The 17,417-nt window shown below is 40.8% G+C and overlaps 1 protein-coding gene across 2 annotated transcripts in view; it reads right to left on the bottom strand.

Annotated features, from left to right (window-relative positions):
* spag1b (sperm associated antigen 1b) overlaps positions 1 to 17,417 on the bottom strand; it is a 35,941-nt gene that overhangs the window by 7,293 nt on the left and 11,231 nt on the right. The window contains exons 1-6 of one of the 2 annotated variants that reach the window (XM_062063730.1): positions 16,903 to 16,924; positions 12,275 to 12,724; positions 9,998 to 10,097; positions 7,880 to 8,032; positions 7,491 to 7,648; positions 3,984 to 4,125 (exon numbers count right to left, since the gene is read on the bottom strand). In XM_062063730.1, the coding sequence (XP_061919714.1) occupies positions 3,984 to 4,125; positions 7,491 to 7,648; positions 7,880 to 8,032; positions 9,998 to 10,097; positions 12,275 to 12,724; positions 16,903 to 16,909 (1,010 nt within the window). In that variant the 5' untranslated portion in view covers positions 16,910 to 16,924. Of the gene's footprint in view, positions 1 to 3,983; positions 4,126 to 7,490; positions 7,649 to 7,879; positions 8,033 to 9,997; positions 10,098 to 12,274; positions 12,725 to 16,902; positions 16,925 to 17,417 lie in introns of those variants that run through there. The other variant, XM_062063729.1, reaches the window with a different exon arrangement.

Below are 17,417 nucleotides of genomic sequence, written 5' to 3'. Positions count from 1 at the left end.
ACATTCCTACTCTCACCTATGGTCGTGAAGTGTGGGTAATGACCGAAAGAATAAGATCGCGGCTACAAGCGGCCGAAATGAGTTTCCTCAGAAGGGTGGCTGGCATCTCCCTTAGAGATAGGATGAGAAGTGCAGTCACCCGAGAGAGACTCGGAGTAGAGCCGCTGCTCCTTCGCTTGGAAAGGAGCCAGCTTAGGTGGTTCGGGCATCTCGTGCGGATGCCTCACGAGCGTCTCCCTAGGGAGGTCCTCGTTGCACGTCCCACTGGGAGGAGGCCCCGCGGCAGGCCAAGGACCAGATGGGGGGATTACATCTCCTCTCTGGCCTGGGAACGCTTCGGGATTCCCCAGGAGGAAGTCGCAAATGTTGCTCTGGAGAGGGAAGTCTGGGGGTCTCTGCTGGAGCTGTTGTCCCCGCGACCCGATTCCGGATAAGCGGTTGAAGATGGATGGATGGATGGATTTTGTGGTAAAAGAGTTTGCATTGAGATATTTAATTTTTGAGTTTGGTCAACTAAAAGTACTGTATAGAATTAAAATGTAACAATTCTGTTAAATATTTTATTGAAAGGTGTTTTTTCTTCATTAAATTTAAAATGCAGATCAATTACGATTTTTTTTGCCCATATTCAACCTGTATCGGATTTTTTAATGTCACTGTGAACAATGCAATTCTGAATTTCGCATGTGGATATAAATCGGATATAAACTGAACAAAAAAGTGAACGCAACACTTGTTTTTGCTCCCATTTTTTATGAGTTGAACTGAAACATCTAAAACTTTTACTATATACACAAAATACCTATTCCTCTCAAATATTGTTCACAAATCTGTCTTGTGTGAGTGAGCATTTTTCTTTGCCAAGATAATCCATCCCACCTCACAGGTGTGGCATGTCAAGATGCTTATTAAACAGCATGATTATTACACAGGTATGCCTTAGGCTGCCCACAATAAAAGGCCACTCTGAAATGTGCAGTTTTTATCACACAGCACAATGCCACAGATGAAGCAAGTATTTCGGGAGCATGCAGTTGGCATGCTGACTGCAGGGATGTCCACCAGAGCTGTTCTCCGTGAATTGAATGTTCATTTCTCTACCATAAGCTGTCTCCAAAGGAGTTCCAGAGAATTTGGCAGTACATCCAACCGGCCTCACAACCGCAGACTACGTGTAACTACACCAGCCCAGGACCTCCACATCTAGCAGGTGCCCCTCCATGATCATCTGAGACGAGCCACCCGGACAGCTGCTGCAACAATTGGTTTGCATAACCAAATAATTTCTGCACAAACTGTGAGCAACCATCTCAGGGATGCTCATCTGCATGCTCGTCGTCCTCAACAGGATCTTGACTGTAACCAACTTGAGTGGGCAAATGCTCACATTCAATGGCAACTGGCACGTTGGAGAGGTGTGGGAGAGCGGTTTGCTGATGTCAACGTTGTGAATCGAGTGGCCCACTGTGAGGGTGGGGTTATGGTATGGCCAGGCATATTTTATGACAAAGAACGCAAGTGCATTTTATTGATGGCATTTTGAATGCACAGAGATACTGTGACCATTGTTCACCCGATCCATCACCTCATGTTGCAGCATGACAATGCACGGCCCTATGTTGCAAGGATCTGTACACAATTCCTGGAAGCTAATAACATCCCAGTTCTTGCATGGCCACCATACTTACCGGACATGTCACCCATTGAGCATGTGTGCGATGCTGTGGATCGGCGTATACGACAGCGTGTTCCAGTTCCTGCCAATAACCAGCCACTTTGCACAGCCATTGAATAGGAGTGGACCAACATTCCACAGGCCACAATCAAAAACCTGATCAACTCTATGTGAAGTAAATGTGTTGCACTGAATGAGGCAAAAGTGGTCGCACTCGATACTGACTGCTTTTCTGACCCCCCCAGACTCCCAATATAGAAAAACTGCACATTTCAGATTGGCTTTTTATTGTGGGCAGCCTAAGGCACACCTGTGCAACAATCATGCTGTTTAATCAGCATCTTAATATTCCACACCTGTGAGGTAGAATGGATTACCTTGGCAAAGAAGTGCTCAGTAACACAGATTTGTGAGCAATATTTGAGAGGAATGTCTTTTGTGTATATAGTAACATTTTTAGATCTTTAAGTTCAACTCATGAAAAATGGGAGCAAATACAAATGTGTTGCCTTTATATATTTGTTCAGTATGTATGCGACTGCACTGTGAACGCTCCGTTTGCGTTCATCCGGCCAGAACATCATCAAAAATCGATAAGCGGCCCAATTAATCGCCATAGTAGACTGTCAGCAAAAAACAGCAGAAAATATTGTTTTAGGAACTCACATCCATGTTCCACCACTCATGTGCCCGACTGCACGCACACGCTCTTCAGGGCAAACATGAAAGTAACATGTCCGGCGAGAGCCAAAATACCTCTGCCTTCTTGATGTTCTACACGTAATAGTTCAGTTCACAAAATGTTGAATTTGATTGCACAAAATCCTTAAAATTGTCAAAAATGCGCCAAGACTGAGACCTACTAGAATTGGAGCCAGGTTTACTTCCGTAAGCACTGTGACGTCATGTCTGCATGCAGGTCAGATTGCGTTCACATTAGACATCACAGTTTTTTTGTAATATAAACTATTACATATAAAAATCGAATTAGACAAAAAATCTGAATTGGACATTCGACCCTGCAGTGTGAACGTAATATCTTTAATGATGTTAATTATTCTTTATACCATTTAAAATGCTTAGGTGAATGATTGATTTAAAATGTTTAAAGCCTTGTTCACACTGCAGGTCAATTCAGATTTTTTTGCATATAAGCAACTTTTATCGGATTTTTTAATGTTCGTGTGAACAGTGCCATTACAAATTTTTCATGTCCGACCCGGGCTTTTTTGCATGTGGATATAGATCACATATATATGCGATGCATTCTCAATGTGAATGCTCTTGCGCTCAGGTCGCATTCATCCGACCAGAACGTCATCGCCAAAATAGACGGTTACACAATTAAATAGTTGACAGCAGGGCAGAAAACAGGTGAAAATATGTTAAAGGAACTCACGTGAAAGTTCCACCACTGTTCCACCCACAGACAAACACTCTTAAAGCAGACATCCAAGCAAATTATCCCGTAAAACTGCCAGGCCAAAATACTTGTCTTTCTTTACTAATCTTCTACGTGCAATCATTTGGTTCACAAAATGTAGACTTTGATTGCACAAAATCCTTAAAATTGCTACAATTGCGCCAGTACTGAGACCGAAGCCATGTTTACCTTCGTAAACGCTGCAGTGTGTGTGACGACATGACGTTATGTCCGGATGTGGGTCTGATTGCATTCACATTAGAAATAAAATGTAAAAAAATTCCGTAACATAAACGACCACTAAAAAGATCGGATTTGCCAAAAAAAAAACATAATTGGACATCTTAACCTGCAGTGTGAACGTAGCCTAATATTTTAACTTTTGTCTCTGTTTTAAATGTTTACAACCTATTGAAATTAACTAACTATGCAACCAACTAAAAGAAAAATTAAATTTTGAGTTTTGAGCTTGAATGGAATTGTCCTTGCGTCTTTTGGAGGAGAAAGAGGTGGACTTGACAAACATGATTCGAGATGAAGATGCCAGCAAAAACACATTCTATTTAGTATGAATTGCCTCTAGTCTTCTGTAGGTGACGTCAGATTTTTTTGCTAAAAGTGGGCATTTCAAAATGTTCGAAGCCCAAAATCACTGTTTATTTTCGGGGGAATTTTAGCTTTAGGCACCATTTTAGGTCAATAACTATGAAATAAGTGCCAATGTTGTCAGCATTAGAGGGATCCTTTAATTCTACTGTACACAATATTTATGACTGAGGATGACATAAAATAGACATTTGATTCTTTGCTGTAAACAACACGGCAATTTCTACAACAAAAAAAAGCTAATGAATTGTCAGGACTGTCCGTGGAATTGTTTCTAACCTGTTAGTGTAGATCGCACATTCTTCTGGCTTTATCTTAAGGCAGTCGGAATACTTTCCCAGAGCATCTTGGTATTGGCCCTTTTTCACAAATGCGTTCCCTTCCTCCTTCAAAGCAGCAAAACGGACTTGTGCTTTCCTTTCTAAAGGAAGACAAAATAAACAAGTCATTTGAGTCAGCACAAATACATGATGCCATGGGAAAAATACATATTTTAATTTGCTTTTAAATCGGTCAACCATTTGCAGAAAGTCTTCTGAATATTGCAGTAACTACATACATTGTAGCGCCTTCAGTATGTAGCATGATCAGAAACACATTGAAACATAGTCTGTGCAGTATGACAACTTCTACTCCTGTAAAGATGTTCTCCCCAAAGCACCTGTTAAGGACTCACTGAAATTGCCCTTGTCTACCGTGTTGTGATGTTTTGTGTGGATATTAAATATTGTAGCTTTTGCCTGGACGTTGACGGTAATGACGAGGAGGTGGTCTATCGACAGTCACTTTAATGAAATTAACAACCACGACAATACAACATGGCTCACCCTCCTTTTTCCTAGCCTTCCTCACGCTCAGCTAATCACACCAGTCAGGAAATATTTACCATACTGTTAGGAAAACTTAAAAAGGAACGAGCAAACATGAACACAGATGTTTTCAAATGTACCCACAGTCCAGTGTTAAGCTACACTGTGTTGCCTACCCAAGAAGTAGTCTTTGCTATCAAGTTGAATGTGCCAGTCTTTTCGTTTGTTGCACCCTACCAAATGTTTATACTATAAGTATTGTATTTATTACACACCAGCTGTTTAATTGTAAAGTGCATTATAGTAGTAGTTTTGATTATCCAATTTGGAGTTGTTGAAATCGCCATAATGTAAGTTAGCATTGAGCTAGAGCCCATTTTAAAAAATGAAACCTTACTGTACATTTAAGTGTTTTCTATCAGGCATACTTTCTTTGTTGACATGTAAATTTGTAACATTGCCTAGAGCAGGGGTCGGCAACCCGCGGCTCCGGAGCCGCATGCGGCTCTTTGACCACTCTGATGCGGCTCAGCTACATACATGCCGACCCCCCCTGATTTTCCCAGGAGATTTATGGATCTCAGTGTCTCTCATAGATTGCTCCCAGGGAAAAAAATAATCCTATTTCCACTCAAATTTCCAAACAAAAGGGTGTGCCCTAATTGCACTGCAGTGATTGTCCTCTATAGCATACAGCGTGCCAGTCCAGCCACATGTTGCATGTTGTTATTACTTGCACACACAGGAGACAGCAAAGCATACTTACTCATCAGCCACACATCTTACACTGACGGTAGCCGTATCAAACAACTTTAACATTGTTACGTTACAAATATGCGCCACACTGTGAACCCACACCAAAAAAGAATGAAAAACACATTTCTGGAGAACATCTGCACTGTAACATAACATAAACACAACACAACCATTACCCAGAATCCCATGCAGCCCTAACTCTTCCGGTCTGGATTATACACCCCGCTACCACAACCCCCCCCACACATCAAACCCCCCCCCCCTCTCCTTGCGTTGGTTGAGCGGAAGAGTTAGTGCTGCATGGGATTTTGGGTATTGGTACCGTCAGTGTAAGATGTGTGGCAGCTGAGGTAGTACGCCTTGCTGTCACTTACGTGAACAAGCTGAAACTGCATTCTACGTGTGGTCAACAGGTGCACTGTTAGGCCAGCCTGTAGAGGGCGCAAAATGCAGAGTCATCACGCTCTGATTTTTGGGTGTCTCCCGTTAAAAGTGAGAGGATTGGCAAGTATGACGCAATCAAGCGTCATTCGTTCAAAACTCGCGGGCTGCGCTAACATCAAATTTCCACATTAAAGTGCGTGCCGGTGCGCGTGTCGGAGACCCCTGGTTAATATAGCACAAAGCATTTAAGCTCTGTATGCAGTATTTTTCATTTTAAATTGTAAATTTTTTTTTGTGGCTCCGATCACTTTCTTTAATTTGTGAAACCTGCCAAAATGGCTCTTTGAGTGGTAAAGGTTGCCGACCCCTGGCCTAGAGGTAGTCTGGCTGAGTTTGCTGAGTGCTTGAGTCTGCAACCGGACGTGACGTCATGTGAAACACTTTTTTTTTTAACATATTATAGGTGACCTGATACCTGGGAGCAGGGACAGAATTTGGTGAGTACCTATAAAATTACCAAATTCAGCACCCCTCACTAAAGTTGTTTTTTTAGAATCCCTGGAACTTTTGAAGCCATATTTTGTACTAAAGAATGCTTAATTGTGGACTCTGTTTCTCTATGGTTTCTGTTTACCCGCCATGATATAGTTAGTATTAGAGATGTCCGATATCGGCCGATAAATGCTTTAAAATGTAATATCGGAAATTATCTGTATCGTTTTTTAAATTTTTTTATTAAATCAACATAAAAAACACAAAATACACTTACAATTAGTGCACCAACCCAAAAAACCTCCCTCCCCCATTTACACTCATTCACACAAAAGGGTTGTTTATTTATTTTATTAATATTCTGGTTCCTACATTATATATCAATATATATCAATACAGTCTGCAAGGGATACAGTCCGTAAGCACACATGATTGTGCGTGCTGTTGGTCCACTAATAGTACTAACCTTTAACAGTTAATTTTACTCATTTTCATTAATTACTAGTTTCTATGTAACTGTTTTTATATAGTTTTACTTTCTTTTTTATTCAAGAAAATTTTTAATTTATTTATCTTTTTATTTTATTTTTAAAAAGGACCTTATCTTCACCATACCTGGTTGTCCAAATTAGGCACAATAATGTGTTAGTTCCACGACTGTATATATCGGTATCGGTAATTAAGAGTTGGACAATATCGGTAAAAAGCCATTATCGGACATCCCTATAGTTAGTATGTGGCTGCAAAAGTGTTTTTCATTTTGACAAGCTTCAATTCGATCAAATTAAGCAAAATACGATCTCTATCTTTTAAGGACGCTCCGTGGACTGTGCTCTCATAAATGACCAGTGCTGTACTAAAAGAAAACAAGTACTAGTTACGTTTGTGCGACCTGAGAATACATACGTAGCTACACAACAGAGGAAAGACAGAACCATTTTTAGTGCGTAATCTTAACCTCCATTATGTCTCCCTGAGCAAGGCCAACTTTTCTAGTGGAAAGCAGAAAGTGCAAAACTTATACCCATTTTCACTACCGTTCATTTACATACATGTACAGAGTCAAGGCAAGATTTGAACCCAGAGGGTTTTTGCTGTCGGCTAGTTTGGTTAATAATAACAAATAATACTTTATATGGAATGTATTACCAGGAAGTTACAGTGGTGTGTTATGTTAAAGCTCAATCAATCGGCTTCTCCCAAGTCTTCCTCAGCTTATGGGCTTTCAGATTGTATAGCTAGATATTTATAGCTCTTGTTCTCACACTGTTATCCTCCAGTGTGTCTGTGGACAGGCTAAAACCAGCAAGTAATGCACACCCCCTTTTTTTCCCCCATCACTGACCTGCGTCTCTGGCTGCCTTCTCGGCCCGAGCCTGAAGGACCTCGGCGCTGGGTGGCTCCTCTCTGCGGTGTTGCTGGGCCGACAGAGGAACCGAAGGGATATCTGGGAGTTGCTCTCTCCATTCTGCACCGTCTTGCTCAATAAGCAACCGTGTGATCCTAAATGAGCGAAGTGACATGGACAAACCAGTCACGTACAGAAAAAAAGTATTTAATCTATTGAAGTCTAAAGTCACCATATCAACTCACGTGTGTGTGACTTAATCAAGGTCACCATATTCAATGCTAACAGCAGTGCGGTACGAGCAAAAGACTTTGGATTTATGTATTTAATGAGTCCGTAAAATGTTTGGCCTCCCTCGGTGAGAGTTGAGACATGAAGGGTAATACCTGTTGACACTGTCGTGTGCTGCCTGCACGCTGACGTCTATCTGCAGAACAGTCTTGTAATCCACGTAGGCCTTTCGGTAGCGCTCCAGGGACTCATGAGCCATGGCCCGGCGCAGGAGGGGCTTGAGGGAGAAAGGCTGTAGCTCCAGCGCTCTGGTGAGTATAAGTATAAAACAACATATATGAGGAGACCGGAGCAAAAGATCAAGTCTCTCGTACAGTTCGTTGTGTTTACATGTACAATCTAATGATATTGATACAAGAGCTGCATCAAAACTTTGAGGAAAATTACAAATAATGCTCACTAATGCAGTTTTACAAATATATATACACTGTGATGTGGAAAACATTAGAATGTCTACTGTGATACAGCTCTGTATTTTGAGAGAATAGCATAGATGAGGTTGTTTTACAATGAGCGAATAACATACATATGGTATATTAGTTGAAAGTTGAAACCATGAAAATAATTGTTTTTAAATGTTGTATTATAAAACAGTGTTACTTTGATTTTCGTAAGCCCCACTTCTCATATGCAGCAACGTAAGAGTCAGTGTTTTGAGATAAGAGCTGTCTCTCTGCTATTTGTTCTGCTTTAAATTACAAGCAAAAATTTGAGTTAGAAGCAATCCCCGCCATTAGTTGGCGGAGCAAATGTCACAGTGAACCCTGCGAGATCCCTCCAAAACCTCTGGTCTTACTCACTAGCATTAGCTTATAGAGGCCGACTTTGTTTACCAACAATGGGAAGGACGAAAATGAGTGTGAAGGACAGTGCTGAGAAGAACCGGATGATGTTCATTAAAAAAATAAAATAATCAAAAACATGACTGAACGTGTTCTGTCGCCAACTAGGCAAAGCAAAATACAGAAGCAGAATAAGGCTAACGCCAGCCAAGAATGTTAAAAAAATAGACGTTCGCAATTTGAATTATATAAATTTGGCCGATGATAGCGCTGTTAATACTATCGTTTTATCGTGACTACACATTCGAGCTGTGTCCCGCAAATATGACCGCGACAAGCAAACAAACGTGTCAACACAATGTAGCATCCTCGCTAGCGGCTAATGTCCCTCCACAGTGCAAAGCCACTTCTTATTCAGCAATTCTAATCTCCATGGCAGCAAATAAACTGTTTCTTACAGGTACCATATCACCGTAGGACGAGGTAGAGCTAAACATACTACACTACACATTGTAGAAAAATATGCTAACCGCTAAGATCGATACAGACAGTAACGATACCAAGGCGTGTCAATATATGGTCGATACCACAGTGATTAGAAAAATATACAAACTTTTTTTTAAATTTTTTTAAATCGTTTTTTTTTTTTTTACAGTATATTGTTTCCAAACTCAGGAAATACGTCCCTGGATATAGGAGGACTTTAAGAGCAAAAAAAAACAAAGGATTTAAATCAGAGCCAATAGTAGGAAGTAATTCAAATATTGTGTTGATATTGTTACACCGCCATCCTTTGTTTTTGTTTAAAATAAATTGTGATCTAAATTGTAATCATTCAATGATCTTTAAAATTTGAAGCATGAGTATCAGCATTATTTTGACAAATACTGTCCTGTAACGACATGGTTTTGTAGTATCGCCCAAAACTAATGTAAAATATGAATACAACCAAATAATAGCTTATTACAGAAGGTAACCAGATATTGATAGTAAATTAGCAAGTAGATTAATAATGGTTTTGAGAAAATAATTCAACTAGAAACAACACAAAATGTCACGGCATATACCAGAAGCCAAATTAGAAGTCTTTAACTTGTTTTGAAATGGTTCTATGATTGTTTTAAAACCAAAAAATATATCATGATATATATTGTTATTGCACAAGGCTGCAATATATATCGCAATATAAATCTTAGGCAATATATTGTGTTATGCAAGTACAACTCCAATAATTCTTTAAAGTATGTTTATAATTAGTGTCTGGAATTTTATAGGTAAAACTGCTTTGGTTTTTGAACGATTCGGTCTTCGTCTGGCCTTTTTGAACAGATTACTAACGAGAACCGAGGTACATCAGTAGTACAATAAACATGTTTTTACTGAGGTGTTGTTGGTGGAGGTTATGTTAGGGTCATAGTTGGTATAAATCACCTTGTGCAGTCCTGTATGCAGTCTTGACTGTTGCCATCTTTCAGGTAACAGGCTGCTCTGTTGGCGTATAGAATACATAAATCCTCTGGACTATCAATACCTGGAAAGAAAAGCAAACGCATCATGTGAATGCAAATTCCAAACAATGTACATACATACAGAATCTGAAAGGCATGTCTATTATTTTCACCTTGATAATAAGCATCATCTAATAAACAGTACGATGCAATGGTGTTAAATAACTACGTTATTAAAACTTTGTGTCTATTTATGCAGATAATCATATACAGCAAATGTCATGATGAGGGAATATCCCTTATTTTGACATCAAACCAACATGATTTCAAGTTCCTGTACTTGCTTAAATGGAACATTACTTCTCTGTTTCTGTTGGTCATCTCCAACTGCTGTCAATGAGGGCCTTCCATTTTCTACGCCGCTGGTTCTCAACAAGCCACCCACCGTACGTTGATAAAAGGTTATATGTATTTTTAAAAACTGATACCGTATTTTTTCGGAGTATAAGTCACTCCGGAGTGTAAGTCGCACATGCCGAAAATGCATAACAAAGAAGGCAAAAAAGATATATATGTCGCACTGGAGTATAAGTCTCATTTTTTGGGGGAATGTATTTGATAAAACCCAACACCAAGAATAGACATTTGAAAGGCAATTTAAAATAAATAAAGAATAGTGAACCACAGGCTGAATAAGTGTACGTTATATGATGCATAAATAACCAACTGAGAACGTGCCTGGTATGTTAACGTAACATATTATGGTAAGAGTCATTCAAATAACTATAACATATAGAACATGCTATACGTTTACCAAACAATCTGTCACTCCTAATCGCTAAATCCCATGACAACTTATACGTCTAGTCTCTTACGTGAATGAGCTAAATAATATTATTTGATATTTTGCGGTAATGTGTCAATTCCACACATAAGTCGCTCCTGAGTATAAGTCGCACCGAACTATGAAAAAAACTGCGACTTCCAGTCCGAAAAATACGGTAATACGTTTAGATGAACTCAAGTTTCATTTTGGCCAGTGCCTTTCAAAGGCTTCATGATTCTATCGATCGAAAGTGAGCGTCAACCAACTGTGTGAGTGAAGGCTAAGTTACAAGGTGTTATGTAAGGAGGTGTATTTAGACTGCATTAATACGCTTAGTGTAAATGAAATTAGCTTATGGGAGGGGACGCAGGCAAGCACAGAACAGTTGAGTTGAACAAACATGACTTAAAACGCTCAGTGGGCTGACTCCCGTCATACCAGTCCTGATTCCACCTTGGGTTGTTACAATGAAAACATTAATGCGGAGTAATCAAGTATCATTAGTCTGTTCGGAAGTTTTAACGTACTTAACCCCTCCGCGGCGCAAGGTCTCTGGCAACGCATTTAGTGCAGTTTGTCCAAATATTATTGTTTCGGTAATGACAGGCCGCAAAACCAAACAAGTCAAGATAGAAGACCTTCGCCTTCTAGATTGAAAATCTGAGGACAAACAAAACATGACCGAACAGTATTGTATGTGTAGTATATGTAGGTATGTACAAATGAATGTATTAGCATTAATAAGGAGTAACTGGTCCACATTATGTTATGGAAAACAGTTAACAGTGAACATTATAATGCATTAAGTGCACATATATTACCTTTGTTTGCTTTCAATCGCAATTATTCAAAATGATCTTATTATAAACTCTTTTGCTTTGACAGCACTACCAAGCAAATGCTGTAACTCAGCGAGATGCTCAAGATGCATCCGTTTCCCTTCATCCATCTGCCATTCTTTTACTTTCTGGCTTCCCCTGTGAGATTTATAGCTGCAGTCACATCCAATTTTACACTGACCGGCCTGCAGTCATGTGACCCGGATAGACCTGAGCAGAGAGGCTTAGCACCAGGCTGCGGCAACAAAACAAACAGCGTCCATTTGCAGCAAAGTGACGCATCGCTCTTCTTGAAGGAGCGTCGCTCCTCAGGTCCACATTGGAACTGCGGCGAGGTTCCACGTGTGCTAGAACTCCAAACAGGCTTTTGTTTGGACTTAGCCTGAAACGGATGGGAATGCCTGCAAGGTCATGACCTTAACATTGCAACCCGTTATACATTGAAGTGATGTTCATTCAATGTTTATCAGCGTTGCGTCGCAACATGTGCAAGTAATGTCATTTAGTTTTTACTGTGACATGTTTACCATCAAATACAGTACAAGCGGTACTGTAAATAAAGCACCCGAGACTATAACCGCACAATCAAGCTTACCTGCATCTGTACATCCTTGAATAGCCTGAGAGTATTTTTCCAGTGCGTCGCCAAACTGTCCATTTTTAAACAGCAGATTTCCTTCGTTCTTTAAGCGGGAGAGCGACAAGGGGAGGGCTCCACATAGTGCATCAAGATTGACAGGTTCCCCAACATTTCCACACGCCGGACTCTCCTTGCTGCTACTGGCCGGATCAGCCTGCCCCGACACCGTCGATCCCCTCTTGCTCGTTCCATTAGCTACCTTGGACTCCTGCGGGACTTTAGACTTGTCCGAGCTGCTACCTTTGCTCCTCCAGTGTCCGGGATGGGAGTTGGTGGAATCGCTGTGCGCAGCCCCGTCTCCTTTGCCGTGGGGCCTCTTTTGTGCGTTACCCATGTCTCCCCTCTCTGCAGGAACAGCTGAGCGCTCGTCCCCTCCCACAAGCTGGCTTGGTTCGACCAGACAATCTAGAGGGGCAGAGAGAAGGTGGGGGTGGGTCCCGGGGAGAGGTTAGAATGGAACACACCCACAGGAAGCCGTCAGCGGTTACATCACAGTTGGGGGAGGGTTGGGACATTCATGGCTACATTATAAGAGGAGGAGTTCCAGGAAGCGGCTGGAAGAATGACAAGAGCACTGGTTATGGGGGTAGGGCGGAGCACACATGCGTGCATACATGAGTGTGTCACGTGGCCCCCAGGGAGGGGATTTCCACAGCTGTTAGTGTGGTTTGTTATCAAAATGACATATGTGGCAGAAATGACGACATAATGGCAGGCGTCCGCGATGGCGACTAAATCCTTTAAAAATACATAAGTTTTTAGGTCACATGGTTACACTTGCACCATCTAATGGGAGCTAAATCATACACGTTATCAAAAAGTCTGCTTTTGGAATGGAATTAAATAGAATGGACAGTTTTAAAAGAAAGCTGCTTTCAGTGTAACTGTATATTATATAAAGAAATACTTCAACAAAAACATTTTTTGTGGTATTAATGTGGCTAAAAAATGCCAGATTTTACAGCAAAAGTTGCACTGTTTTGAGTCTTGTGATTGTATGACTTTATCAATGTTTTAGGCGTGCTTTGTACCTGTGATACGCTATAATGTGCGGTTGGGTTACATTAAGCAATTTACTTTTATTCAAAGGGGTTCTATTAGGTTAAACCAACTTTTCTTACCTGTCTGTACCTGTTTTGGTGTATTTGGTATCCCCATAAGTCCTGGAAAATTATTTAGTTTTTTAAATATTTTTATTTATTTATTTAATTGGGACAGTGCACATTAATCAACACTTGAATAAACAGTGTGAATGCACCGGACTTAGCATAAATGCTCATCTTCAGCCGTAGTCCCAAGGCAGGTTTCTAAAATAACACAGTGAAACACATAAGACTTTAAAGGCCTACTGAAATGATTTTTTTTTATTTAAACGGGAATAGCAGATCCATTCTATGTGTCATACTTGATCATTTCGCGATATTGCCATATTTTTGCTGAAAGGATTTAGTAGAGAAAATCGACGATAAAGTTCGCAACTTTTGCTCGCTGATAAAAAAAACCTTGCCCCTACCGGAAGTAGCGTGACGTCACAAGCGGTAGTGCTGCTCACAATTCCCCGTTGTTTACAATGGAGCGAGAGATATTAGGAGCGAGAAAGTGACGATTACCCCATTCATTTGAGCGAGGATGAAAGATTTGTGGATGAGGAACGTTAGAGTGACGGACTAGAATGCAGTTCAAGAGATATCTTTTTTCGCTCTGACCGTAACTTAGGTACAAGCTGGCTCATTGGAATCCACACTCTCTCCTTTTTCTATTGTGGATCACGGATTTGTATTTTAAACCACCTCGGATGCTATATCCTCTTGAAAATGAGAGTCGAGAAGGCGAAATGGACATTAACAGTGACTTTTATCTCCACGACAATACATCGACGAAGCTCTTTAGCATGAGCTAACGTGATAGCATCTGTCTCAAATGCAGATAGAAACAAAATAAATAAATCTCTGACTGGAAGGATAGACAGAAGATCAACAATACTACTATCAGGAGACACCGAACCAAACACTGGACATGTAAATACACGGTAAATATAAACGCAACACTTGTTTTTGCTCTCATTTTTCATGAGTTGAACTCAAAAGATCTAAAACTTTTTCTACATACACAAAAGACCTATTCCTCTCAAATATTGTTTACAAATCTGTCTAAATGTGTGTTAGTGAGCACTTCTTATTTGCCAAGAAAATCCATCCCACCTCACAGGTGTGACATATCAAGATTAAACAGCATGATTATTGCACAGGTGTGCCTTAAAGTGCCCACAATCAAAGGCCATTTTGAATGTGCAAGCGGTAGAAAATGGATGAATGGATAAATGGATTTATATTAATGTTTGGCACTGCCAGACCGAAGCAGGAGGAGATAGATGGAAGACAGAGGGGGAAATTGCGGGGACAAGAGGAGGATAAGACAAAGAGACAAAAACAGAACAACATCAGCAAATCCAATATGTAGAAATATAATACAAAAAGTGATATTGAAGCTGTAAATTAAATATTATTAACACAGAAATGACAATGAACATTATTGCACTACACATGGAGCAATACAAATACCTACAGAAATAGCACTATTGATAATGAATAATAATAATTACGTCTATTATCAACAATACAATTGTTTGAAATGCAACAATACATATATGTAATGATAACTAGAATTACAAAAGAAATCAGATAAATGGAGGGAAACAAAGAGAAGCAAACTGTATTAACCTTGTAGATTGTTATAGTAACAATAGGTTAAGCTTTGTCAGTGTTTTACCCAGTTTCCCTTCGGGGAACAATGTTGTTATGATATTTTGATGAAACGTGATTATATGCATGAGTGTATGTATGCATATGTGCTTGTATGTGTATAGGTATGTTTGTACACTGTATGTGCGTGTGGATGTATGTACCGTGAGTGTGTATATGTATGTACTGTATTTGTGTATGTATATGGGAATGTATGGATCTATGTATGTGGGTAAGTACCAATTTGTGCGCGTATGTATGTATTAATGAATGAATGTATGTATGTATGTATGTACATACAATATGTATGAATAATTGTGTGTATGTGTGAGTATGTATGTGTATTTGTATATACAATATATTTGACAATGTACGGCCCCAGCCACCCACACAGCCCAACCCAAAGTGCCCAGGGAACAAGGGACCCCACCCAGGAGAGCAAGGCGAGGCCTGCCCCAACCCGCCCCAACCAAGTCCACCGCAGGGACCACCCGCTTCACCTGCAGGAACCCCAACGATGGAGATGGAACATCCAGCATCTGCCCTGACGGTCCTCTCTCCGAGGGAAGAGGAAGAATAAAATTTTTTAAAATTAGAGATCCCAGACACGCTGCTGAAACACAAGGTCACTTTCCCAGCAGCTGGCCGCCTTACAACACTGCAGTATACCATGCAGTGCACCGAGCTGCCACGACAGACGCAGGGACTAGACCCAGCAAACCCCAACCAAGAAGGGCATCCGGAAGGGGTGGACGGCGGGACCCAGAGGCCTCAGACACGCAGCCCAGGTGCAGCAGCCTGAGACGCCGACACTGCCGGACAAGCAGGCCCCAAAAGCGCCCGGAATAAATAAATGTTTTATATATATATATATATATATATATATATATATATATATATATATATATATATATATATATATATATATATATACACACGTGTGTGTGTGTGTGTGTGCGTGTGTATATACATGTGTGTATATGTATACATATATATTATTCCCCTTTATATAAAATATGTAGTTTTTATCACACAGCACAATGCCACAGATGTCTCAAGTTTAGAGGGAATGTGCAGTTGGCATGCTGACTGCGGGAATGTCCATCAGAGCTGTTGCCTGTGAACCGAATGTTCATTTCTCTACCATAAGCCGTCTCCAAAGGCGTTTCAGAGAATTTGGCAGTACATCCAACCGGCCTCACAACCGCAGACCACGTGTAACCACACCAGCCCAGGACCTCCACATCCAGCAGGTGCACCTCCATGATGGTCTGAGACCAGCCACCCGGACAGCTGCTGCAACAATTGGTTTGCATAACCAAATAATTTCTGCACAAACTGTGAGAAAGCGTCTCAGGGAAGCTCATCGGAATGCTCATTGTCCTCATCGGGGTCTCGACCTGACTGCAGCTCATCGTCGTAACCGACTTGAGTTGGCAAATGCTCACATTCGATGGCGTCTGGCACGTTGGAGAGGTGTTCTCTTCACGGATGAATCCCTGCTTTCACTGTTCAAGACAGATAACAGACTGTATGTGTTGCTTCATGTGGGAGAGCGGTTCGCTGATGTCAACGTTGCGAATCGAGTGGCCCATGGTGGGGGCTGAGATTGTAGTAAAGGCGGGCATATGTTATGGACAAGAACGCAAGTGCATTTTATTGTTGGCATTTTGTATGCACAGAGATACTGTGACGAGATCCTGAGGCCCATAATTGTGCCATTTACCCGAGACCATCACCTCATGTTGCAGCATGACAATGCACGGCCCCATGTTGCTAGGATCTGTACACAATTCCTGGAAGCTGAAAACATCCCAGTTCTTGCATGGCCAGCATACTCACCGTACATGTTTGGGATGCTGGGGATCGACGTACAGTATATGGCAGCATGTTCCAGTTCCTGCCAATATCCAGCAACTCTCCACAGCCATTGAAGAGGAGTGGACCAACATTCCACAGGCCACAATCAACAACCTGATCAACTCTATGCGAAGCAGATGTGTTGCACTGCGTGAGGCAAATGGTGGTCACACCAGCTACAGACTGCTTTTCTCACCCCCCCCCCAGATCACAATAAAGGCAGCCTAAGGCACACCTGTGCAATAATCATGCTGTTAAATCAGCGTCTTGATATGCCAAACTTGTGAGGTGGGATGGATTATCTTGGCAAATAAGAAGTGCTCACTAACACAGATTTCGACAGATTTGTTTACAATATTTGAGAGGATTTGGTCTGTTTGTGTAGTAAAAGTTTAAAATCTTTAAATTCAACACGTGACAATGGGAGCAAAAACAAAAGTGTTGCCTTTATATTTTTGTTCAGTATATCTTCTATATGAAAAAACATCTCGCAATAG

Source organism: Entelurus aequoreus, linkage group LG11 (genome assembly GCF_033978785.1).
Source record: "Entelurus aequoreus isolate RoL-2023_Sb linkage group LG11, RoL_Eaeq_v1.1, whole genome shotgun sequence".
Lineage (NCBI taxonomy): Eukaryota > Metazoa > Chordata > Actinopteri > Syngnathiformes > Syngnathidae > Entelurus > Entelurus aequoreus.
This window is presented reverse-complemented; position numbering and strand designations above follow the sequence as displayed.